The sequence below is a fragment of the Balaenoptera ricei genome, chromosome 17, assembly GCF_028023285.1.
Source record: "Balaenoptera ricei isolate mBalRic1 chromosome 17, mBalRic1.hap2, whole genome shotgun sequence".
NCBI classification, from domain to species: Eukaryota; Metazoa; Chordata; class Mammalia; order Artiodactyla; family Balaenopteridae; genus Balaenoptera; species Balaenoptera ricei.
The window spans coordinates 8529757-8556678 of record NC_082655.1 but is presented as its reverse complement, the minus strand read 5'-3'; the positions used below and the strand labels follow the sequence as shown (position 1 = coordinate 8556678).

Genomic DNA, 26922 nt, shown 5'->3' with positions numbered 1-26922 from the left:
AGCTGCCTGGATTCAACTCCCGGTGCCCTCGCTCCCCAGCTGTGAGACTCGGGGCAAGGACCCTGATCTCTGCCCTGAGTTTCACCCCCGTAAGGCAGAGATAACCCTGTCCCCACTCATAGGGTTGTTCTTGGGTGTAAACCAGCCTCCATGTGTACAGCCTTCTAGAGTGTGTGGCACATACTGAGTGTTATTTAAATGAGAATTATTGCCATCATTGTTACATCTGCGTGCAGGGCACCTGCGCAAGGGCTCGGCGTGAATTAACTCCTTGATTCCACACTGTGCCCCCGGCAGGCTCCCAGCTTCCCACCCACCCCCTCCTTCCCTTCACCGTCCCCTCACGGGTGAGGGACCCATTGTGGGGGGGACGGGTGGCAGAGGGTGACGGACTCGAGGAAGGAGATGAGAAGGAGCTGGCACCTCCTGGAGGGCTCACCTGCCACCCAGAGCCACCTCCTTGGACTCACCTGTCCCCCTAAGAGAGGGCCACCAGGCCCTTCTGGGATGGCGTGTTTGTCACAGAAACTACCCCCTCCTTGGTGCTTTCCGGGGAAGACCTGTGAGTGGTTCACTGAGGTGTCCATTTCAAGAAAGTCTGGTGTGTCTTGTGTGTGTCTCTGTGTGAGAGTGTGTGTTTTTGAGTGTGCGTGTGTCTTTGTGTGTGTGTGTGTCTGTGCGTGACTGTATGTGTGCATGACCGTACTGTGAGTGTGCCGTTCTGTCTGTGACCACGTGCTCTGTGCCCATGCTTGGCCAGGGGCAGGCCCTGACTCTCGGGTGACCACAGTGGCTGGCTGAGTTCAAGACACCTTCCCATGTTCAGAGGCTCCAGAAAGAAACAACAGTGGTCAGCAATGGTGGTTTTGCCCTGCACTATTTTTAAAGTTAAAAAAAACAACAAGCGGAAATTCATTGCCACTCTAGGTCAGATTTAGGTAAAGCGCGGGCCCAGGGCTGGGGAGGGACGGCTGGCGTGACAGGCGGCTGGAGAGACCCTGCTGCCGGTCCCCAGCCCCCTGAGCCCCGGGCGCTCACAGCAGTAGGGACCTCACCGCCCGCCGCGGGGAACACGCAGCCAGCCCCTCTGGGCATGCGCACCACGGCCTGTGCAGTAGGTGCGTCGTCCCCATTCACAGATGAGGAAACCGAGGCCCCAGGTGTCACTCACTGGCCAAGGTCACTACATCAGCGAGCGTCAGGGCTGGGGTGTGAGCCTGGTCCCTCTGCCCCCAAAGGCCCCGCTCTTTGCGCGACTTTGCGCACCACACCCTCCTGCCACCCCCAGTTCTCTGTCTTCAACCAAGTGCTTCAAAGTGAGGGCTGAGCCGGCCGTTGGCTTGTTTAACCACTGATTTTCCATGAAGAATGTGGTTTCCTTCAGAAAGATCGATTAAAACACAGTACTTGAAGAGAGGAAAGTTCTCTGAGTTCTCTCTTGCCATGTCAGTGTAACCCACGCCTTTAACCACTTCCTCACCGTATCAGGGACTCTGGCTTTTTATATCTGTAGAAAATGTAGAACACATTAGAGGGCCCCATCCTGAAGTCCACATCTCCTCACAGCCTATCTGTGGGCAGACGAGGGTCAGAGGCCCACCTCAGACTTCTGCACTTTGTCAGCTCGAAGCGCAGTTTAGAACATGGGGCTTTAACCTTGAATATCGTGAGCGTGTATTAGTGTGTGTGTGTGTGTGTCTGTGTGTGTGTCTTTTCCCTTCAGACTGAGCACATCCAATGGTTCTCAGAAAAGCTGACATTCTCAGTGTTGGAAAGATAAACCCATGGGCACAGGGACTCCACGTAAGGGTTCAACCTTCATGACCTTTACTTGCTGACACCATTGCTGAGCTCCAGGTTGGCTGGCATTGGCTGGCGTTTTACTTTTATTACTGCTTAGGACTCGCCCTGGTTTATAGACGCTGAAGCTCAGAGCAAGAGCCCTTGGCTGGAGGTCCACAGAGCCTCTCTGTGCCTGAAACCCCCTCCTCTATAAACTAGGGTGATAATTCCCCCTGCCTCGTGGGATGGTTGTGAGGCTTGAGTAAATTAATATCTGTCAGATACTGAGGATGCACAGAGACACTCCATCGAGGTTGGCTCTTGCTATTCTTGGGCACCTCAACCACCCCAGAGGGGCCACGTGGATCGATACTTCTGGGTCAAGGTGCCCAGGAGGAAAGGTGTTGAGGACCATGTGAAGTCAGCCTGTAGACTTGGGGCCGGGTCTGGAGCACAGAGCTTCTACATTCGCTGCATTGAGCTTCTGGGATTTGGAGCCTCGACCCTCCTTGTGGACAGGCCCAGTCCCAGGCCCCAGGCAGAGGGCTGCCTGCCCTCTGGGCATCTGCTTGGCCCAGTGCTGCCCTCAGCTCTCTGTCTACCCTCAGGGCAGCCTGTTCTCATTGTGGCGCCCGTGCTTTGCCCGTGCCCCTCAGTCCTGACCTGAAGCACAAAGACCCCTGGGACCTCCGGGGGGCAGCGCTGGAATGTACTCCCTGTTCCAGGAAGCTTGTCCAGCAGGCTTTCAGGAGGATCAGTGCCCTCCCCTCTAGACCTCTGTCTGTTGTCTCTTTTACACAGTGGGTACGAGCACCAACGACCCAGGGGAGCGTGGGCACTGCACTTTACAGTTTCCAGAGTGCTTCCTCTGCATTACCTCAACGCCCCTCTCAAAGACCCAGAGAGAGCCGTACCTGCTGGTAAACCCATTTCACGTATGAGGAAACCGAGCTCTGTGTTGCTGGTATTTTTAGCTCAGGGTAGGGCCTAAAATGGAAACAAACACCATGGAGTCAGCCAGATCAGTGTTCTCTTTACACTGGAGCAAGGGGGGCAGTTCAGCTCCTGGACACACCATCTTGTGCTGGATGTGAAGACACACATGGCATCACGTGGGGTTGAGAGCACAGCCCAGGGGTGGGCTGCTGAGACTGGGGTCCTGGCTCTGCCGCTCACCAGCTGTACGACGTTGGACAAGATACTGAACCTCTCTGTGCTTTGCTTTCCTCCTCTCTAAGATAAGGGCATAAGTAATATTTACCTCCCAGGGTTGTGGAGAGGATTTATTGAGTTAATACATGTGAAGTACTTATAGACTGTGGTTGCCAAGCTCCTAGCTCCTGGTATATATTAGGTACTTGATAAGTGAGGATTCTCCCTTTCCTCTTGGAGCCTTAGTTTGCTTGTCGACAGGGCGGGGATGACGGTTGTACCTACCTTGTATTCTTCTTGTGACGATTACACGAGATGAAGCAGAAAAAGTTCTTGGGAGGGGGACCACCTGGCAGGTGGCAGTAAGTGCCCCATGACCAATACTCTCCAGCCCAGCTGCCCCTCATTACAGAGGTTGGTCATGGATCTAGAGCTTTCCACTTGCTGCCCAAGGTCCTGGAACACAGCAGACTCTGAAGCCCAGCTGTCTGAAGTCACAGGCTGGTTCCACCTCTGATAAGATTTTTGGCCTTGGCCAAGCTACTTCATTTCCCTATTTCTTTCTTTCCGTATTTATAAAATGGAGACAGTAACAGCCGCTAACGTACACATCTCTTATGAGGATCCAATGAGATAAAAAGGCGGAAGCTCTCGAGATAGTCTAAGTCCCCAGTCAATGGCTGTTCTGTTACTATTATTAGTGGCAGCATCACGAGTGATGGTAGCGGTGCCAGCAAGTCCCAGACCGTCCCTGATTCCATGGTGGGCAGTAGCCCGCGTCTGAGCTGGAGGGAAGGGGTGACCCACAGAGGATGGGCCCCAGGGTCCTACCCTGGTCAAGACCCCACTCGGCTCACCTCTTCCACCCCTGGCAGAAGACCCAGTTCCACCAACAGTCCAGGCCCGGAGAGCCATCTCCCAGAACCCAGTAACCACCACCTGCATTCTTAGAGAGGAAATGCTCCCAGAGACCTGCAATTTGTACGGAGACTTACAATGACTTTGCTGATACAATTTACTTTCACAATGACTGTGTTTCCATCACCTTTAAGTGGGCATCTATTTTAAAGTCCAACTCTAGCTTAACTGAGCCAGGAAAGCGTGCTATTTAAGGAGCCCCAGGAGGTGCTGGGGGGATGTATCCGCTTTTGCAGAGTCCTCTTCTCAGAGGACAGTTCTGACCTTTGTCCCTGTTCAACCACCATCAACTCTTTGCCTCAATATACAACTTTAGTTCATAGCCAAGACTGAAGATCACTCGGTCCACTGCTCTCACTTCACAGGTCAGAAACCGAGGCCTAGGGAGACTCACTCAAGAGCTCACAACATGTTGATATAATATTGATCAGCTCTGACTTCCTAGATGCCTGTGGGTCTCCCGGGAAGGGTCCTGGGGCTCCCATGCCTAGAAGAAGGATGCAGAGCCCTGATGAGGCCCTGAGGTCTCTGGGCTGAGCGGAGGATGGGAGGTGATCTAGACTTTGGGCCCTGAGTCTGCTTTGTCTTCCAGGGCGGCTCCGCGCTCTCCCCCGCCGCTGTCATCAGGCCGGAGAGGGCTCGGCAGCAGGCAGCTGCTTTGGCGAAGGAGGTTGGCTGCCCTACCTCGTCCATCCAGGAAACGGTGTCCTGCCTCCGCCGGGAGCCTGCCAGCGTCCTCAACGACGCCCAGACCAAGGTGGGCACTTGTGTGCGAGTTGGGCGGGACACCCTCTGATCTTTCCCAAATGGAAACCAGGCCAGAAAGGAGACAGGACCCACCCAAGGCCACGCAGTAGATTGGTGACCAGCTGGAACTGAGTGCATATTTCCAGACCCCCTGTGCCGTGCGTAGGCCACAGGATGTAATGGACCAAGCACAGGTCCTGAGGGTCGACAGATCTCTGGGCTCATCAGATTTTATCTGTACGATGGGGATAATGATGGGAACCCTATAGAGGAGGAAAAGATAATGAAGTGACGTAGGTAAAGGGTCTTGCTGGCACCTTGGTGGCACCCCGTCAAGCCACAGCGACATGTACTGAGCACTGTGGCCACGGCTGCAGTGGAGTGAGGCCAGCATGCCCCCTTAGGTCGGACAGCGGTGTGCTTCCTTCTCCAGCCTATAAACATCCTGCTCGCAGCCCCCAGTCTCTCTGGCTGGCCCTGATATTAACAAAGGGGACTCTAGCAGGAATAGCTTGTCATCTGAGCCGACACTTTAATCCCTTCGGCAATGAGCCTGGACTTGCAGACCCCGCGCAGGTCTTATCCTCAGCTCCTCCAAACGTGGGCTAATCGGATGGTGGCTAAAGCTGGTGAATTTCCCTGTCATATCCTGCCTTTGGCCACCACCTCCTCCTCGATCAATATCTCTTGCTTCACTCACTCAACCACAGGCTCAGGCTGACCCGTTCCTCCCTGTGGATCTGTTGTCACTTCGGTGGGAGGCTCTGGGATGCTCCCCTAGGGACCAACCAGTGCTCAGAGCAAGACTCACCTTCCCAGCACTGTCGCCTGGTGTCCTGCCTGGCTATTGTCTGGCCACGTTACTCTTATTTCCCAGCAGAGCTTTGGGTGAATAACCAGCACTGGTGTTCATTATGGTTAAGACCCAATTAAGTGAAGCAATGCAACGCATTATTCCAGTACCATTTTTTTAAAGGACAAAGTCCATATAAATCATGACACCCCTTTGCACCTGATGCAGCTCCTGGCCGTGAGTGGCCCTTTCCACTACTGGGGTCCTGTGGTCAATGGCCAGTACCTCCAAGAAGCTCCAGCCAGAGCACTGCAGAGAGCTCCGCGGGTGAAGGTGGATCTGCTCATCGGGAGTTCTCAGGATGACGGGCTTATCAGCAGAGCCAAGGCCGTGAAGGTAGGTGGGAGGAGGCCCCAGGGGCCCCTGCGGGGTGCAGCCCGGTGACTCTGGACCTAAGTCTGACCTTGGTCGAGAGTCATCGACTTACTTGCTTATTTTCAAAACAATCGCTGAAAAACGACATGTGTAAGGGCTCTATAAGAAGTTTGGGAGGTGGTAGTGGTGGGTGGGATTCAGAAATAGGACACCTGCCGAGTTGTGAGCAACCCAGACACATCCACAAATTACAGCTGTGAATGAATCACCGTGGGAAACCGCCAGCAGGGCTGACCCAGGAGCTCTGTAGCTTCAGGGTTCCTGGCCATGGGTACCGCTGCTGCATGAAAGATGCTTGTCCCACGGAGGCTGGGAGAAGGAGAGGCGTGGGGATGAAGAGAGTCCTGGCAGGGAAACCCAAACACTAGCCTTCCAAGCTTCCGAGCTTCCCAGCCGTCCCAGGAAAGTGTGGACCAGGCACAGGGCAAGAGCAGCTTTGTGTGGCTTGCTGGAGACACAGCAAAGTGCGAGGGACTTGTGAGGTCATTTATCTGCCCGAGCAGACACTTCCTGCTCAGACCAGAGAGGCCATCACTCCTCACCAGGATGCAGCCACCCGGGAGGAGGTCGAGCACACTCTCCCCTGGCCCGCCCACCCCTCCTTGTCAGCTGCTCCTGATGGGCCCTCTAGGTCATCAGCCTGGGATGGTGGTCCCAGCACATGACACAAGGTGAGGACACACACACTCAGCGTAGGGCTCTATTGAATATAAGGCAGTATGCGTTGGAATTAATAACAACAGAAAAAGAATCATTAATGCAACCAAATGGGGTCTTGCATCCTTTGGATTATGCTATCCCCTTGGGTAAGCTACCTCACTTAGGGGAATCTATCTTACAGCAATAAAAGCACCACTTTGACATGAGATATATACAAGGGTATTAATCACAGCATTAATTACTGTGGCAAAAACATTGAAAGCAACTCAAATGTCTATGAACAGCGAAATGGTTGACTAGATGAAGATACACACTATTGAATATGATGAACTATTGAATATGATGCAGACGGTGAAAAGAATGAACCAGATACATCTCTCCTGGCTTGAGGATGCCTGTGATATGTTGTTAAATGGAAAACAAAAAAATCAGAATGCAGAGGAGTGTGAAATTAAGGTAGCATTCATATATTTAAAAAACAACCAACCTGTGTATATCTATAAATATGTAAATGTGTATAATTGTATTTATTTCTATGTGAAAGGATAGTGCTGTAGAAAGATACACAGCAAGCAATTAACATGGGCTATCCCAGGAGGTGTGGCAATGTGAAAAAGAATACTATGAATTTAATATTACTAACATTACTAATATACATATGAATACATCACATAGGCATATATGTGTGCATATATATGTATATGTATAAATAGAGCGCACTGTGTTGCGTTGTGTGTGTGTGTATTGGGGGGTGGCATAGAGCAGAGCTTAGGTCACTAACAGCTTCCATCCTGTTGACTCACAGCCATGGAGAAGGAACTTTTGCCCCTGATCCATCTCTACATTTTTCTGCCGAGCACCCGTATATGACTCAGCCCTTTACTTCAAGGGGCTGCAACTTGATTATTGAACCAGACTGACGCTCAGGAAACACTGAAACAATGCCACTCTCCGCCACTAGCCCTGGGCTTTTCTTCTCTAAAGTAGTGGGTCTTCAAATTCCCACTACTTCGATCAAGCCCATCATCAGTTAAAAAATAGTAAGCACAGTCATTTGAGTGTAAATTATATACATGAGTACTCTTATACTAAGTGTTACAAAAGATTCACAAAAGCAAAGAATTATAAAGCAAGAGAAAGAAACGAATGTCCTTACATTTGTGCTGCACTCTGCGTGCTGCCCGAGAGAGACGATGCCCTACAGCATGGGCAGCATGGAAACACATGGCCATCGGCCCTGGATCCTCTTCCATGCAACACCTCGTTCCACACTGCCCGTCAGGGGAGGATGTGGAAATCTTTGTGCAGAAGATACTATATCCTCACAGCTCTGATTCTTTGGACCACGTGCTGGAAACGCATCCCAGCCATCTCCGACCTTAGAGAGAGAGAGGAAGAACTACATTCCCGGGAGCCTGGAGAATCATCCTAGAAGCAGGCCCCAGCAGCAAGTTCCCAGACTCCTCCCACCCCCAGTGGAAAAGCCATCCATCGGGGCTGGGGGGAGGGGAGCTTTTATTGGCAGTCTTGGTGCTGGGGTTGACCCTAGGGCAGCTCAAGTTTATATTTTCGGGTGATGCCAACCCATCGTAAGAGGATCGTCTGCGGCTGCCTTGGTGTTGCCTGGTCCTCTCCCAGCAGCATCTTGGGAGTTTCCCAACTCTGCCCTGGATTTCTGAACCCCCTCCAGCAGGGAACCTGCATCCAGAGGACTGGAAACCCTCCTCAACAATGCATTGAGTTTCCCTCTGAGGCTTTCAAGGAGATGTTTCCTTGGTCCACTTGCAAAGAAAGATCGTGTCTGCTGACAGAGCTCACTGCCTGCACCAGGAGATGGGTAGGAGAGTGTGCCCTCAAGTCCAGGCGCCAGAATAGGGAACCGGCTGGTTATTCCTGTCTGACTTCCCTTCTCCATTGATTCTCCTTTGAACAGGCGCTAGTGCAGTCGTTGGGTGGTTCTTCAGAGCCTGCATCCCGCTGGGAGCCCACCTAGGTGCTGACTGCTGTGGACAGTTGGGAGAAGGAGGGATGCAGTAACAGTCGGGTTTGAGGCCAAGTCCACACTTGCAGTGCCATTACATGCCGGCATCTGCTGAACGTGTACCTCCAGCCCCACTCTATACCTCCCGCCTGGGCTTTTCCCTTGAACTCTAGACTGGGTTAGCGCAGGGTCTACTTGACGTCTTCACTTAGATATCTCATCGCTTCTCACTCTTAACACAGCCAAAATGAACTGCTGATTCCACTTATGTCCCCACCCCCAACCAGCTTATGCTCCCACTGTCTTCACCATCTCAACAAACGGCAACCCAGACTCCAAACCTCTCTCTCTGCCTACCAGCATTCCGTCAGCACATCTATCTTCAAAATGTTTCCAACCCCCTCTCCCCACCTCTTCTGCCGTCACCCTGATCCTTGCCATCATCTTTCTCCGGGAGTTTTACAATGGCCCCCAACCATCTCCCTGCTTCTGGCTTTGCCCCCTTTGCTCTATGAGAACCACAGGGGCTGGAGTAATCCCTTTACGGTGTAAGTCAGATCACGTCACTCCTCTTCTTAAAGCCGTCCAGTGGCCTCAGCTCATGCAGAGGAAAAGCCACAGTCCTTAACGCCCACTATCTGATGTGGCCACTATTTGCTCTCTGACCTCATCTCCTGCTGCCCGCCTCCTCCCGCTCACCGTGCTGCAGCCTAACTGGTCCCTATGGTGTTCCTCAAATCTGCCAAGCACACTCCCACCTTAGGGTCTTGGCACTTTCTGTTCCCTCTTCTAGAATGTTCTTCCCCAGGTAACTCATTCCCTCACTTCCTTCAGGGTCTGCTTCTTTGGCGAGAACATCCTGGACCACTCTGGTGGGAAAGGCATCCACACCCCCAGCATCCTCTCTCCCCTTTATCCTGCTCCGCATCCTCAGCGCTTGTTCCCCTTGACATGTTATATATTTGTCTACTCTATTTCTTCCTCCTCTAGAATGTGAGCCCCATGCGCTCTGAGACTTTATCTATTTTGCTTTCTGCTATATCTCTGGTGCCTACAAAAGTGGCTGGTACACAGTAAGTGCTCAATGAATCTTTATTCAATGGAAAAAATGAAATTATGGATCTGACCTAGGAGTCTTCAAGGAGATAATTTATTCCCAAAGGACCCTATGGATCAGGGATTATTATCAGTAATGCTCAGATGGGAAACCAGTTCAGAGAGAAGCCAGAATTCAACTCCAAAGCCACCCTCTTTCCATCCCAGCCCTCTGGGAAAAGCCAGGCCTTCCCTCCATGAGCTTGTCGTCCAACAATGACAGCATGCTAGGTGAGCACAAACCCAGCTAGAATCAGGGCCACTCGGTGCAAAGGGCTTTGCAGTTCCACCCACATTCTTCTTTTATCTCAGCCATAATGCTATGAGCTCCATACCCACGAACCAACATTTAACACCATTGTACTGAGGAAGAAATAGGTTTCGAGAGGTTTAATGATTGTCCCAAGGTCTACTCGCTAGTCATTTGCAAAGCCAAGTCTCCACTGAAGGTCCTCTGGCTCCAATTGGGGGTGCTTTGTGCGCTAAACTCTAAGACAGTGATGGAAATGCACTAGCACCACCTGCAACACCCTACAGCCAGATCATAGCCCAGAGGAATAATCCTCAGAATCATGCCCAACACAGAAATGCCATGGAGTAGCGTGGACATCCAAGTGGGGGCCGAGCTACCAGCTGCCCTCTGGAGGCAGTATTGAAGTTCCTCTTCTCTTTCCAAACATGCTGCTCACTCGTGCCCTCCGGGTTGCCCTCCCTTCCTCAGCCTGCTCGTGACCTGCGTTCAGCGTTGGGTTGTGGGTTTCTCCACTTCCCCCTGGAAGGCTCCATACCACCTGAGTCCAGCTGCCATTAGCCGAGGAGAGTCCCAGGATGGCACGTTCCTGAGGGCCTCCATCCCAGCGATTCCTTTCCCGAATCCTCTGTCCATCCATACGGGCCGAGCCCTTCCCACCCTGTCTGTGCTGAGAAGCAGGACATACCAACTGTAGAAAATTTCCACATCCGCCTAGAACAGGGTCTCAAGTAGGCTTTCCCAACACAGAGACCTGTTCATTTAGTCATGGGGACACTTCACAAGGTCACTTACTATGTGCCAGATGCTGTGCTAGGTGTCTGGGGGCATCAATACAAATTAAATTCCTGCCCTCGGGGAGCTCAGTCAAGTAACAAAATAGAAAATGGGCAAAAGTAAGTAACTAAAATGCAGTTTGATACACACTATTTGGAGAGATGGTCATCCTACTGTAGGACCTCAGGGCAGTTAGGGAAGGGGGGGGGGGTCACTGGACCCGCAGTGGCACTGCCAGCAGGAGTGACCCAGTGACGAAGGAACTGACCAGGACCCTGTTCCCCCAGCTGTCTGTCAACGGAGCGGGGAGAGTGCCCTGGGTGTCCATGGATTGTAATCAGGAGTATTTGAGTTCTCCAGAGCCTGAGCCTCAGTTTCCCTATCTGTAAAATCGGGAGATTATTAGTACATATCCTCATAAAGATGTTGAAAGAAATCATACATGCAGCAATGTCTGGCAAATACCATGTGCTTGATAAATGTTAGTTTTTCACTTAATTCTTTAACTGTACTACTATGGTCAGTATCCCAAGCTATTGTCCCCAGTCCAGAGAATAATCCCGAGAAAGCAGGAATACAAAGAACGTACAATCACTAAATCACCTCGCCTGACCTGAGCCAATTTTCCAAATCATGGCAGATGCACACACATGCTTTCTCCTCATGCCACCCTGCATCAGTACCATCCAGAGCCCAACCCACAAACACACACCATCCAGCTCCCCGGGGGAAGTCACAGGAGGGGTAGATGTCCCTCCCACCGCAAGTGAGCCCCCGGACTCACCCGTCCATCACATCAGCGGAGACCCACTAAATTCCCGCAGCCCAAAGAGGTTGGGTAGGGCTTCCAGAGAGTCCATGTGAAGACCCTCACCCACTTACCACCCCAAGCCAGCTATGGCCCACCCAAGGAGTCTTAATGACACCAGCAAAGTTAACCACATACCCGTGGAACATCAGCGCTGCCTGAGATGCCTGGAAAGGCTCTGTTCGCAGAGAACAATCTTATTTTCTGAAGTAGCAGCTTTCTGTTGAAATTCTTCATCAGTTGCCGTGGTGGGGATTTTTCCCTCTCTTCTCTCTCTCTCTCTCTCTCTCCCTAACTGGTGAAATTGACAGTCTGCCTACATTAACCGGGCATTAATTTGCATGATCAAAAGCAGATTTGTTCCAAGAGGCAATGCTCTGCCTTCCCCTCCAAAGCACAGGCATCTCCAAGGAAGGCGAGAAAAATCAGAATCAGCGCCGCCGCTGAGCTGCCCCTGAGCTTGGCCAGGAGTTGGCCTCATCCAGGAGCAGGTGGGATGGGGGCCCTGCAGAGAGTAGGGAGGGGGAGGGCAGCCCGCCTGAGAGTTGGAAAGTGGCACCTGGCAGCCCCAGGCGCTGGCACGAGCTCCAGCCTGGGAAAATCAAGCCTTTGGTGACAGATTATAGCAGAGGATGGTACAGGAGTCCCAGGGAAGTACGTGGATTTCCTGCGGAGAGGGGCTGCTGCACCGAATTCCCCAGCCCTTTGGGGTGGGGTGGTGCGAGGATCCCAGCCCTGGGCATCGTGAGGCTCTCTGGAGAGCCCGGGACCTGGAATCAGAAAAATGGGTCACAATTCCTCGCTTTAGCCGTGCAATTCAGGCAGGTTGCCTAACCAGTCGGAGCTGCCTTCTCTTTCGGCTTTGAATGGGCACAGGGTGACCAGCCCTGCAGTTATGAGAGGACTTCTAGGTGAAGGAGACAGTGCCCAACCCCTGGGGACCACGCTGGGACCCCTCCACGCCGGCGCTGTAGCCATCCGGCCCTCAGAGTCGTCACACACGCACGGCACCTCGTCTAAGTGTCCCCCGGCCCTGATGCGTGGGATTATCATTCTCAGTGCAGAGGAAGCCAGGGATCGGCGGGGTTGACTTGTCCCCCCAAAACAGTAAAAGTATTTTCTGACTGTGCAGGTAAAAGATGAATGTAGGCTGGATTCATTATTATACATCCATTATTATCATATTTATATTTTCTTCTGATTTTAAATTAAAAGGAACATTTTATCGTGTGCCCCTGCAATGATGGTGGGGTCTGGACACCGGGCCTGCTGGATGGTGGAGAGGTTGGCCTCTTGTCCCGTCACATCCACACCCAGTGGTCGGGGCAGGAGCGGTCCCGAGTTGATTCACGCGTGCAGCCAACACTTACTCATTGAGGGCTCTCCCCCAGGCTGGGGGGAAAGTTGTAACCCGAACCGATAAGGCTCCTGGCTCATGGAGTTTATGTTCTCGGGAGAGGACACAGGGATGCGTAAGCAGAGAAAGTAAGAGTTTTCAGATCTTGAAGAGTGCTCTGAAGAAAAGTGTAACGGTAATGGGAGAGGAAGTGATGCAACGGGGGAAAGCGCTTTCGCAGGGAGGTCAGGGAGGTGGCTTCCGGTTCTGAGTGATGAGAAGGGCCAGCTGTAGGGCGAGTGAGGTGAGGGGCCAGTGCAAAGGGCTGAGGCAGCGCTGGTTTGGGGGACACAGAAGGCCAGGTGCTGGGAAACCCAGTGGATGATGGAGGAAGCAGTAGGAGAGGAAGGCAGAAGTGTTGGAGGGACCTCTTAGGTCGTCAGAAAAGTGACTTATTCTACTTGCAGGGGACAGTTATCAGGAAGTTTTAAGTTAGAGAATGATCGTACTGATTCATCTTTTTTTTCTTTTTTTTTTTAGTAATCAGGAAAATTCACTTTATTATTATTTTTTGAAATAGTTTTACCATACAAATACAACATTGTAAATCAACTATGCTGATTCATCTTTTTAAAGAGCATTCTGGCAGCTCTATGGAAAATTGACTATGGAAGGGTAACAAAGGAAGTAGAGACCAGACTGAGGTCCATGACGAGGTCCAGGGAGCAAGCTGGTATGTTAAATTAAGGTTAAAGACAGACGTGGTAATGGTGAGAAATGCCCAGATTTGGGATATATCTTAGATCGGCAGCTGGGTAGATGAGTTGGGAGTTCAGGAGAGAGTTCAGAGCTATAGATATGGATTTGGAAGAAAACCAGGAAACTATGATGTCACAGAAAGCCAAGAAAAGAAAGTTTTTCTGAAAGGAAGCCGAGGTCAAGTGTACAATGTCATTGGAAGTGGTGTGAGTTGAGCGCAGAGATCTGACCCCTGGACCTGACAGGATGTAGGTCCTGGGCGCCCTTGGTAAGGGCCATTTCAGTGGAGTTAGTAGAAGGCCTGACTGATCAGAGTAGGCTGAGGGGAGAGTGAGGAAGGGGTCATGTGCTTCCCAAACTCACCGTCTTTCCACTGTACCTCCATCTCCACTGGACACCAACCCTCAGTCAGGTTTCATGACCACTTCATTCATTGCCACATTACCTCTGCAACCTTACCAGGCTGTCCCATGGCAAGATCTGTGTCATGTTCATTTCAAATTCTCAGTTGCTGGCCAACAGGAGGTCTTTAATTTATGCCCATTAAATGAAAGAGTATTTGTGTCTCCACGTACCTCAGAGCTCTAGAGAATCCTGGGGGCATTTGTTCATTCATTCATCCTTTCAGAGTTCACCCGATTGCCTTTGGAGATGCTGCCCCAGGTCTCCCTCTTCTCAAACTTACGAAGTCATAACCATTTTGCATAACATCAAGAGTAATCGATGTATGAAAGTTAATCAAATATCTTCTGTGTACAAAGCACTCCTCCTCTAGTCCCCACTCCCCAGAGAAGATTGTCAGTGCTTCTGCCCCAGGATGGGAAGGAGAGGAGGAGGGGAAGAGCACAGATGGGGCAGCAGGAGCGGATAGGAGGAGTGTATTAAGACATCCTCAGGAGGAGAATCAGCAGGATTGGGGTACAGCAGAGCACTGGGGAAGATGAGGAAGTGGGAGGAGTCGGGAAACATCTCTTTTCTAATCGGGTCACTGGGTACTGGTCTTCTTCACTGAGATTAGGAAAATAGGAGGGGAAGAAGGTTCTGGAGGTGAGGAAGCACACATAGGCTGGAGAGAGATGTAGGAATTGTCAACTTACAGATCATTGTCGAAACAAAGGGAGGAAATGGTACCACCTCGTGAGCATGTGTGGATGGAAGGGGATGAGAAAGGGCAGGGGTGGCAACTGGGTGGGGTGGGACATCAGCATTTAAAGTGGGCAAGACAGCCAGGTGGCGGGGAGGTTCAGAAATGAGCCCAAGATGGAGAATTTTATGGAAAAGGAGTTGGGGAGGGTCACCGAGTCCAGGCAAGAAAGAGCCCCAGGCTGGGGTGGTGAGCAGCGCCGGCGTGGGCGCTGACCGTCAGTGACCTTGGCAAGAATGGAGGTGGGGGAGTGGAGGGGCCAGGGAGCTGTGGGGTGAGGGGGTGAATTCCCTGCGCTGGGAACGCCGAGGTAGACAGACAGACACCTTGGCTGGCGTTTCGTTCTGGGTGAGGGTAGGAGTCACGGAGAGTTGCACATCGCAGGTTCTAAGAGGGGGGAGATTTGCCCAGTGACGTCGCTGAACAAGCAGAGGGGAGGGTCCCTAGAGCACTGGGCAGTGAGGCATCAGCCTCAGAGGGAAGGAGTGTCCCTTGGTCCAAGAAGAGGGAGGGGATTCGGGAAGAGCATCTGGACGGGCCATGTCCCTGAGAGTAGAGGATGGTGCGGGTGTATGGAGAGCTCTGAGGACCGTCTTGGGGTTCCGAGCAGCCTCGTGGGACCCACATGGCAGAAGAGAGGCAGGAAGAAGCAGCAGCTCCCGGGCTCCCTCCTGGGGCCCTGCGGAGCCCACACCCAACGCCCACTTCCCTCCAGTCTCAGCCCGCTGTCCTGCACGAGGCCCGAGGCCCATCTCATGAGCCCATTTACGATTTCAGCCCTCGCCAGCCAGCACCCTGTGCCCTCCCCCACCCTGCTTGTGCCATAGTGCTGATTGCCACCGAACCTCCTCTGTTACAAAGATTTGTCCTGTGCCATCCCTCCCCCGAACTCGACTAAAAGCCCCCGAAGGGCCAAGAACTTGGGCTGTATGGTTCCCCGATGTACCCCAGATGCCTGGAGCTGCTCCTGGCACATGGAGGCGCTTGACAGAAATTTGTTGACTGAACAGTGACTTGAAGATAAAGACCCTGCAGCAACGTGGCTGTCATCCTGTTTCTCAAACTTGGGGTGAACACAAGGACGCCTACTTTTAATAATTTACTAACCAGAGGGGAGAGAGAAGTCATATTTACTGTCACCCATTTGATAATAATTAATGTTCTTTTGAGTCTAACATCAGCCCCAGGCACAGAGAGGGGTATTCAGTGAACGAACTTACTGACCAGCAATGAGTCTTCTGAGGTCGCCTGCGGATCCAGGTCTGAACCCCACACTCAGTCCCCTAGGTCACAGGCATCCAAGGTGACTGTGGACCCCTCCACAGTCACTAAATATTTCCCAGGGCTCTAACTTTTCTATGGGAGGTGTTAAGAACGGTCCTTTAAAACTGTGCCCTGCACCTGTGCCAATTCTTGATGGCCCTTAATGAGCCCAGGCCCAGCAAACCCGCGTCTGAGGCACATCTTGCCTGTCATTACAGCTTGTGGCGTCAGCCCTGGCTTGGCAGTCATGTGGTAGCCACACCCCTCCCGCTGCCTCTCTAATTAAACCAGCAACAGCACCTGTGCTTCTGTCCTCGCCAAGAAGGAAGAGACCTGGGTCTTCCTGAAAACGGGCCCCTTCGCATCCCCACGCACCCCCGGGGGGCTCAGATCCACACTCTAGCCGTCTCTTCAAAATACTGACTGTGGACGCAGCCACGGCCCAGCTTGTCTCAGGGGCTCAGATCCCCTTAGAATGGGAAACGAATCGCAGTCTTGTGGAAGCAGAACCTGGGCCCCTCCCTTTAGCATTCTAGCCATGGAATTGTTCAGATTGTTGGAGGTACTTCTAGCAAGGCCCAGGGCTTGGTGCCCTGCTGCTCCTAAAAGGTGCCCTCTTGTGGAAAGAGTTTCCGCAGCACCCGTGAAGGAGGCTCTGTCCTTTGGGTGAGGTCAGTCGTTTTCTAGCAGTGATCCGGAAGAGGAGTTCCCAAGGGTCTGGACCCACACCCAGCGGGACCAGCCTGGATCAGGCCTGGCTCTAAAGCATGGGCTCCCCTGGGCCAGCTGAGCTGCAGACACCTAGCCACCGACATCGTGCTAACAGTGTGTAGGTGTCATCTCGTTTAACCTCAGGACAGTTTTATGAAGAGGGTAATATTATTGCGCCCATTGTACAGAGGAGAAAACAAAGGCAGAGAGGGATTCAGTAAGTTGCCCAAGGTCACATAGCTAATACATAGCAAAGCTGGCATCCAAGCCCAGGTCTTTCCAGCTCTGGGATTTGAATCTAGGAGGTTTGACTTTGGACTTGCAGCCTCACCTGTGTTATCTCTATGAAGGTCAGTGTCTCTTCCATTCATTTGTCCAACACTTATTTCCTGGGCACCCGCTAGAGCCCTGCGTGCCCCTCCGCTGCTTGGTAGTTCTGGAACATTAGGCGTTAAACTGACAATAACAGCACCTGGCGATTCAGCGCAGCATCTTGAAGCACCCCAGGGGCCCCTGCCTGCGCCTGGGACGGGGCAATAGTAATCGCTCACAGCTACTGACCGTGTGTGCCCAGAGCTGTGCTAAGCCCCTTATATGCAGGTTTCATTGGAATTTGGCAATGATTCTATGCAACTGCCCAACTCATATGGTGATTTTGATACTTCAGTGAAATACACATGCTAAATGTTTGGCAATAATTGGAGTTATGCGAATGGTGACTAATATAATTTTTGTGATAAAATATTCCAAAAACTCAGAAAAGAACAGAGAATAACATAATGCAGGTTTCCCCCTAAACTATTAGTAGGCTGTGAAGTCAATTAAATAGATTTCAGGCAGGCATTTTTGAATAGACTAGATTTGACTAGAATAGAATAGAATGGAAACTATCAGATACATCACGTATGTTAACAGCAATGAGTATGAATGTTATTCGTGAACGTTACTACAGGCATTGAGTGTGAGTGTGTGTGTGTGAATTCCGCATGTATAAAATGTCTTTTTTATTATAGATCATGGTCAGAAATAGTTGATATAAAAAACACGGATATAAGAAACACATCACTATTCAGATTTAACAGATATTAATATTTTGCCACATTTGCTTCAGGTCTTTTTCCAAAAAATAACCCGTTATAGATAGATAATGAAGATAGATAGGTAGAATATAGATAGAATTCAAACGAAGCCCTTTTTGCACACCTCTCTCTGTCTCCTTTCCTCATCTCTCCAGAAGCTGGTGTGTGGCCACCAGCAGACGTGCCTCTGATCAGTGATTCCAGCCACTGGTCCAGCCTCTTGGGGAGTCAGGCTGAAGGCAGTCCAACCCAGGACCCCAGGATGGGCTGAAAGAGTGTCTCAGACAGAAGGGGTCGCTTACCGATCACACCCACGCCTTGCATTCTAATCACAGCTCCTGGCTGCTTGGTAATGTTTAGAAAAACAATTTAAACATGTCAGGGTATCCTGATAAGCTCGTGTCAGTGTTGAAGTAAGAGCCTAGAAATATGTAAACACACGTCCTAGGACCGTACAAGGGCCGAGGGGTCTGGATCTCCCGTGCCAGAGCTGCCTCACTGACAGTCGCTGCGCCCCTTGTCTTCAGAAATGAGGAAACTGAGTCCTGAGGGGAGGACATGGCCTCCCCAGACTCTCCCAGGCAGACAGGGTAAGAAAGGAAGGAAGGAAGAGGAGGAAGACAAATACCATATGATTTCACTCGTATGGGAAACAAACAGATGAGCAAACCAAACCAAGCAAAAATAAACCCGTAGCTACAGAGTAGTGGTGACCAGGGCGGGAGGGTTGGGGAGAGGGCAAAATGCGTAAAAGGGATTAACTTCAGTTTCATTTACTGGCTCAAGTGTGCGTGACCAGACGGAAACTAACCCTTTGGTGGTGAGTGTGCTGTAGGGCACACAGGAGTAGGAACGGAATGTTGGACACATCGAACTTGCACAATGTCATAAGCCAATGTTATCTCGATTTAAAAATAAATCTTAAAAAGAAGAGGGAAAAAAGAGAGTGAGGAAGAAAGAAAAAGGAGGAAAGGAGGGAGGGAGGGAGGGAGAAAGAAAAAGGAGGAAAGGAGGGAAGGAAGGAAAGGAGGGAGGGAGGGAGAAAGAGTTATTTCCATCTGACACACATCCCAGAGAGCTCCCTGCCTTCCCTGCCCATCCTATATAAAAGAGCCCTGCCCCTTCCCTTCACCCTGCTCCGTTTCTCTTCATAGCACCTGTTCCGGATGAACTGCACAACTCTTTGCTTATTTTCCGTCTCCGCCCACTAGAACGCAAAGCCCTTGAGAGCAGGGAGCTTGATTAGCATGTTCAGGGCTGTTTCCCAGGCCTAGCAAGCCGCTGGCCCTGGACCAAGAGTGTGTCTATCAGTAGAAAAGGGTACAGACAGTGTCCCTACGTTGAATGCTTTGAGTCAGTGAATGCGACTGAAGTTAGCTCTCCTAACAAAACCAGGTGACAAGCTGGCTGAGAGAGTCAAGTGCACGAGCACGCGTGAGACCTGTGATCAGCCTGCAACAAAGGCTTGTGTTCAGTGAGCACTTATTAGGCACCAGGAGCCATTTTCAGGGCTTCACGTGTATGAACCCTTTTAACCCTCACCGCCACCCTGCTCGGGGGCTCCACTGTGTCCACCTTCAGGCAGGCACAGAGGGGTACAGGTGCTTGTTTAAGGCCACACAGCTGGAAAGAGGCAGAGCTGGGATTCCCACCAGGCAGTCCGGCTCCAGCGCCCACGCACTTCTCGCCATCTTCCACTGCCTCCGAGAGAGAAAATTCTAGACCAAGGGCTTGAGCTATGCTCAGTCGGGCCTTTCAGAATCTGACTGGGGAATTTCCATATTTTTTTTTTTTTAAGCAATTTGAGGAAAGTCAAGGCCGGACCAGTAGCAAAGCAGCCTTTTACCAGGCGCTGCAGAATTCTCTGGGCGGCGAGGCAGCGGACAACCGCGTGCAGGCTGCGGCCACGTGGTACTACTCGCTGGAGCACGGCGCGGACGACTACGCCTCCTTCTCCCGCGCCCTGGAGGCGGCCGCGAGGTGAGCCGCGTGGGCGCGCCGTCCTGCCTCCGCTTCCCCGAGGCCGTGGGGATGCTCAGATCCCCCGGAGAACCGGGGCCTGGTGCTGCTGCTTCATCTGTGTCAGTCGTTCAGTCCACGGCGCAGGCTGCCTGCCCGCCAGCGGGAGACACGAGGGGTGACCCACCCCTCCCCTCCGTGGTGCGCGTGCGCCATCAGAGGGTGCCTGCTTGGATATGCCCCGAGCCGAGAAGCTGCGCTCAGCTGGTGTGGATGGAGAGTGGGCGGGGGGCAGTCCAGCAGAGAGGACCCCGCCTCCAGCCCAGTACCTGGACCCCTGCTGCCCTTGAGAACAGCGTGAGGAGCGTTCCAAGGGTGGCTGGAGCCCAGGCCTCGTAAGCATCGGTATTTTTCAAGGCTCCCCCAGGTGACTCTGCTGGGCGGCCAGAGTTTACTTTCCACAGGAAATGGAGGCCTAGACAGGGGAAGGTTTGTGCCTGATGTCACACCCAGAACAGAAGGCCCAGGGCTCCTGAAGCCGTGCATCCCCTTCCCGGGGTTGGGGGCTGCTGTTTCTGCACTCACTGCTTATGGGTCTTGTTGCTCAAGTTCACTGCTTCAAGCTTCCTTCCCTGGGAAAGTCTGCCCAGGTCCCCCAACCCAAGAGTGGTCAGTGGGTGCCTCCACCCATCACAGGCTCTGCCGTCCCCAGAATGTCCCTCTCAGCACCGTCAAGAGATAGCCAGGATTCCAGTTCTCTCTGCCTGCAGAGCCCCCTGGGATGACACCACAGTGGGGACTCCAGCTCTCGTGTCACCTTTGAGCTCCTCACGGGCCGCTTGACATGTTCTGTTTCCCTGTCAGGCCCCCCTCCAAGCCGGGAGAGTGCGGTCAGGTGGTGTCCGCATCCTGTAACTTCTTTCCTGTCCTCGGGGAGGGAGGTCCACGCTGGCCTTTGCTCTTTGTCCCCGGGGACAGAGCCACTGTCATGGGCTCAGAGGCCTCTGCTGAACTTGACTCTGTTGAGAAGAGATGGACTGAAGGATGTTGAGGCCCACTGTCCTGCTTGGTCACTCCTCCCAGGAGTCTGTGGCTTCCAATCAGAGGGTCACGAGCTCAGAATAAAACTTTGTACCACCCCCTGGGACCTTGGGGACCAGGAAGGCTCTAATTTTCCTTCTAGTGGAGAGCTCAGCTTTGAACAAAATAGCCAACACCTATTCCTGAGGGCCCAGCCCCAGACTGGACCTGAAGAACTCACAGAGGTCCGAATCCTGGACCCTGAGAGGCTCACAGCCAAGTCGGGACTGGCTTAGATCAATGTTGTAGAAAGAGCTCAGGGCTAGAGTTCATAAACCTATGTTCATTCTTGCCCCAACTTTGCCTGTAACTGTCTTTGAGGACAATCTGTGAACAGGGGCAAAAGCAGGGGTCTGAAGGAGGGCAGGTAACCAAAAAAGGTTTCATTGAGGAGGTGGACTCCATTCCTGCCTTAGGCCAGGTCCTCATTCTCTCCTGGCCAGACTGAGGCAGCAGCCTCCACAGGCCTCCCTGCCTCCAGTCTCCTCGGCAAGGCTCGTCCATAGCACTGCCAGGGTGGAATTCTCTGTAGGTCTGCTCCCACCCCTGTCCTGCTCACCGCTCCTCAGGGGACTATGAGGTAAAGAGGGCTGCCTTCATCTGCCCTTCCAGACCCTCCCACCAGCCCCACCCTCTATGAGAGCCTTTCCTGTAAACCCTGGAGGTGCTGGTCTCAGTCGCCAGAGGAGGGGTAGGCAGCCCTCCTCAGTGATGGACTTTTATGGGGGTTATCAGAATCTCTGCTGTAGGCGCAGGGCTTCAGTAGTTGTGGCTCGCGGGCTCTAGAGCACAGGCTCAGTAGTTGTGGCGCACGGGCTTAGTTGCTCCGCGGCATGTGGGATCTTCCCGGACCAGGGCTCGAACCCGTGTCCCCTGCATTGGCAGGCGGATTCTTAACCACTGCGCCACCAGGGAAGCCAAGGGTCAGGCCCTTGCGCCCCATTTCTCAGCTGAGGAGGTGGAGCATTAAGGAGACGCAGGGATGCTGAGTGGGATTCAAAGCCTGGTGGCCCCAGACCAACCAAATTCGTCCTGATTCTAGCCATGCCTGCCTGCCTCTGGGCACGCGGCTCGTGCAGGACCACGCGCAGGACCCCACTGCTGAAAGCGGGTGCTTCTGAGATTTATTCACATCACCCCCAAAGAGGGAGTAGATGTGGAGCTTTGGGAATCTAAAGCAAGGCTCTCAGCCTCCTCACTGTTGACATTTGGGGCTGGATAATTCTTTGCTGTGGGGTCTGTCCTGTGCATTATAGGATGTTTAGCAGCGTCCCTGGCCCCTTCCCACTAGGTGCCAGTAAAAACCTTCCACTCCCAGCTGTGACAACCAAAAGTGTCCCCCAGACATTGCTGAACGTCTTCTGGAGCGTGGAGGCGTCCCAGCTGAGAGCCACTGGTCTAAAGGTGTCACACACCCGAAATGTCCCTGAGGTCTCCATCTTCCTTCAGAATGCACAATTATTTTATGTTCAGCTTCATAGTATATTATATTCATTTTACTATAAAATGTTTTGCTCCCAAGTCTTTGAGTAAAATTGATGTCCTGGGAAGATGTTTGTCCCATGGATCTCTTGACCCTGCGATGCATCATATGGACATAGTGTGTGATCGTGGCCGTCCATGAAGCAGGCTGGACCGTGTGCCAGCAAGGGGGCCAGCAGGGGCGAGACGAAAGCTGAAGGGTGCGAGGACGGGGTGGGGGGTGTTCTCTGCAGGCCTACGCAGTGGGGCTGGTGGCCCAGGGCCCTTGCCTGGGAGACACCTTTACCCGGCACTGTTGTCCATAGAGCTGTGCATAGCTAGACCTCGTCCTCTGTCCTCCTCTCACCAGGGACTACTTTATCATCTGCCCTGTGATCGACATGGCCAGACACTGGGCAAGGAGAGCCCAAGGAAACGTCTTCATGTATCATGCTCCTGAAAGCTACAGCCACAGCAGGTAAGGTGGCTGCGTGGCCACAGCGGGTGTTGGCACACAAAGAGAATCTGGCAGAGGGTCCCTGTCACTTCTGTGATCCACAGGGCAGCAGAGAAAAGAGGGCAGGACCATCATACAAGTCCTGGTTCAATGACGTGGGACGCGTCACTTAACTTTTCTGAGTCTCAGTTTTATCATCTGAAAAATGGGTAGAATAGTAATCACCACTTTATCTCACAGCACTGTAGGAAGAGCAAGTAAAATAAAAGATATAGAAAGCAGTTTGGAATTGCAACATTAGGTATTCACTGATTGACCTGGCTTGGGGGGAGGAGCCATCTTTATTAATCCTACCTGTTTATGTCTCTAAAAACTGAACACTTAGCTTAACTTAAGAAAATGACTTTCCAAGGTATAAAAAGATTTCTTTTGCAACAAAAGGAGTTTTATTTACCCCTAATTTATATACCCTTCTAACTTCCAGAATAAGTTCAATGTATATTATAATAAAAGTCTCAAGTGCAATAAAATTATCAAAATGGAAAAGAAAAATAAGAGGTACAAGTAAAAGAAAACCAATGATAAAGGAAGGGGCAACCAGTGGGCCCAGAATGTGATCCTGAGTTTCCCAGAAGTCAAAGAAAAGATTTAAAAGTAAAGAAGAAAAGAACAAAGGTTCGGTTTTCATAGCGCCATCAGCTAAACAAAGGAACAGAGAGGGGTGGTGTCATAAGACATATTTGGTCTCGGCCAGTGGGAGGGCAAAGCAACGTGCGTCGCTGGGGCACAAGGTTTCCAGGGCATTGGAGGGAGGACTGAGGCCACATGTTCTACTTCTTCGTGACCTTACCGTCCTTCACCTGTGCTCTTCACCTGAGCTCCTCACCTGAGCTCCTCACCTGTGCTGGAAAACCCCAGGTCCCTCCAGTGCTGGGCCAGTAACTTCCCACATAGTCGGATATGATTCCCACAAGTTACATCAGATTAGCCACTTCACACTGGAGCTCCTTTGGTAACAGAATGTCAGGGGGTCAGGTGTCACAAGATGCCAGCGTGTGTTGCTTCATTTCATACGAGAGTATGAAGCCAGGACATATGGAGCAAGGACATCCATCGCCCATGTCCATGGTCTGTTTGGGCCGCAGGGAGACTGGGTGTAAGAAAGTCAACTTTTTTGGGGGGGCTGTGTTGGGTCTTTGTTGCTGGATGTGGACTTTCTCTAGTTGCGGTGAGCAGGGGTTACTCTTCGTTGCGGTGCGCAGGCTTCTCATTGCGGTGGCTTCTCTTATTGCAGAGCACGGACTCTAGGCCTGCGGGGTTCAGTAGTTGCAGCGTGCGGGCTCAGTAGTTGCAGCACGCAGGCCCTAGAGCTCACGGGTTTCGGTAGTTGCAGCACATGGGCCCAGTAGTTGTGGCACGCGGGCTCTAGAGTGCAGGCTCAGTAGCTGTGGTGCACGGGCTTAGTTGCTCTGCAGCATGTGGGATCTTCCCGGACCAGGGATCAAACCCGTGTCTCCTGCATTGGCAGGTGGATTCTTAACCACAGCACCACCAGGGGAGTCCCAAAAGTGAACTTTAGAGCTGAAGGATGAGCTCCACTACTTGCCAGCTGTGCAATCTTAGGCAGGCTCCTTTGCCTCTCTGATCTTCAGTTTCCTCATCTACAAAATGAGGCTAATAGTTTCCTCTCACTGAATTGGTGTTAATAATATCTGGATTATAAATTATCCCGCTTTAACCTGTGTTGCTTTGCAACAGCATTAAGGGACATCTTACAAACATACACGATTTCTTATTATAATTGGCAACATCCCTATAGTAGGTCGAATAATGGTCACCTGAAGATACCAGGTCCTAACCCCTGGAACCTGTAAATGTTACCTTATAAGGAAAAGGGGGCCTGCAGATGTGATTAAGTTAGGGATCTTGACGTGGGAAAACTATCCTGAATTTTCCCAGTGGGTCCTAAATGCATTCACAAGTGTCCTTATAAGAGAGAGCAGAGAGAGATTTGCTACACATAGAAGAGGAGGCAACGTGACCACAGAGGCAGAGATTGGAGTGATGCACCCACAAGCAAGAAATGCCAGCACCCACCAGAGCTGGAGGAAAGAGGAGTGGCTTCTTCCCTAGAGCCTCCAGAGGGGGCCTGGCCCTGCCCACACCTGGAGTTTGGCTCAGTGACACCGATTTTGGACTCCTGGTCTCCAGAACTATGAGACAGTAAATCTCTGTTGCTATAAAGTCACCAAAGTTTGTGGTAATTTGTTACAGGAGCCATGAGAAACTAATACAGGCCCCCAAACATTTTTCCTAAACAAGCACTCTTTACCTGGTTTCCCCCAACGGGTTATTCAATTTATAACACTTCACGGAACATCCATCTTTATGAGGCCAGCGGTGTTGAAAAGAGCATCTCTGTGTTACAGATAAAGAGTCTGAGGTTCAAGGAGTTCCACGTGATTTCCCCAAGGACAAGCAACAGTCGGTTATACAGCAGTGACCTACTCATAGCTTCTCCGAGCCCCAGAATTCTCTTTCCACTAAAACACGCGGTCTCTCTGCTTAGAATTATTTATAATTCCAACTTGATTTACTTTCTAGATTCAAGCAACTGCCTCCAGGTTGTGGGAAGGGAAGTAAATGCCAGGCTAGGGTTCTGGTGAGAAGGCATTCGGGAGAGAAGGAATGGTGAGAAGAACCGAGGGTTTGGACAGAGATGAAAGGAAGTCTCATAATCCCGTGGCCACCACGTCCAGGAGGCCAGACCACATCCAGGGAGGCCAGGCATCGTGGAGTGCTCCCAAATGCCAGGGCTCTCAGGAGTTCACGCCCAGAGCACGAGTTCTTCAAGCTGGTTCTCCGCCTTCCCCTCCTTTACGGCAGAGATTGTAGCAGAAGCCGCGATACTCCTGCAGCAAGTCCCTCAAAAGCCTTCAACATGTGCATACACCTTGGAACTCCAAAAGTTCCAAGTGGCAAAAAAATAAGAACTGCACCTGTTATATGAGGACAAAAGCAATCAAAACATAACGTAGCAAAAGGATCCATATGATTCCAACCAGCATCAGTAATGCTTTGAGCCCACCTGTGTTTGGTTCCTAGGGCTGCTGTTACAGAGTACCATACCCTGGCGGGTTTAGAACAACAGGTATCATCTCACCGTTACGGAGGCCGGGAGTCTGAAATCAAGGTGTTGGCACGGCCGCGCTCCCTCTGGAGGCTCTAGAGGACGATCTGCTCCAGGCACCCCATGCCCCAGCTTCTGGAGGCCTCAGGCATTCCTTGGCTTGCAGACAACATCTTTCCACTGTGTGTCTGTGTGCAAATTTCTCCTTTTTATAAGGACACCAGTCAGACTGGATTAAGGCCCACCGCAATGACCTCATTTTAACTTGCTTATCTCTGCAAATACCCTATTCCCAAAGAAGGTCATATTCTGAGGTCCTAGAGGTCAGGGTTCCGGCATATCTTTGAAGGGGGACAGAGTTCAACCCAAAGCACCACCCTTCTCTCTAACGTGACAGCCCTGCTGGGGAGGCTCCCGAGGGGCAAGGGTGCAAAGCAGGCTGTTCTGGACCTGGGATCGGGGTGGTTCCCGGAGGAGCAGCCCTTGAACAGAATCCAAACCACATCCTCAGTCTCTTGTGGCCAGTTTGGGTTTCTCTGTTGCTGAAAAGCATCCTCACGCCCCTCTGGGGACCCACAGACAGGCCGCCACTGCGCTGATCCACAGAACCTTCCTTGAAAGGAAGCCACGCCCGTGCATCAGAACCACACAAAGTGCCTCCCGGGTCACCTCAGGGCCTAGAGACCCTCCTGGCACAGAAGAGGTATAGTAGGTGCTCAGGAAATCATGCTGAAGGACAGAAGCTGATCCAACTACCTCAGTTGACAGGTGGGAAAGGGTCTCTTCCACTCTAGTTTACAGGCTCCTTGGGGCTCGGTTTTGCTATCTGCAAAATGGGAGTAAGGAGGTGGGACAGGTCAGGAGTACTTGATTCTTCACTGGGCTCTGTGGACCCGGGGGAGGAGGAGAGCGAGATGGAGGGTCCGAGCTTCCCAGCCCCTTTCTCTCTACTTCATAACTGAGCTTCAAGTAAAATTTCAAGGTCATTCAGTTTACAGAGATGTGAAAAATGTCTGGGCTCAATCACCTTTCAGACACCTTCTGACTCTGACATTTTATCAGTTTGGGAGGAAAGAGACACTCAGAGCCACTGAAACATTTTACAGGCAGAGATGTTGCCAACTGTACAAAGGCAGAAAGTGTCT

General features: G+C 51.8%; 2 protein-coding genes across 2 annotated transcripts in view; one reads left to right on the top strand and one right to left on the bottom strand.

Annotated features, from left to right (window-relative positions):
* TG (thyroglobulin) overlaps window positions 1-26922 on the top strand; it is a 244962-nt gene that overhangs the window by 203755 nt on the left and 14285 nt on the right. The window contains exons 42-45 of the mRNA XM_059901660.1: window positions 4445-4609; window positions 5621-5788; window positions 19489-19670; window positions 22561-22668. Coding sequence (XP_059757643.1) covers window positions 4445-4609; window positions 5621-5788; window positions 19489-19670; window positions 22561-22668 — 623 coding nt within the window. The remainder of the gene's footprint in view (window positions 1-4444; window positions 4610-5620; window positions 5789-19488; window positions 19671-22560; window positions 22669-26922) is intronic.
* The window catches only part of SLA (Src like adaptor), an 84882-nt gene that overhangs the window by 51160 nt on the left and 6800 nt on the right, over window positions 1-26922 (bottom strand). The window lies entirely within an intron of this gene.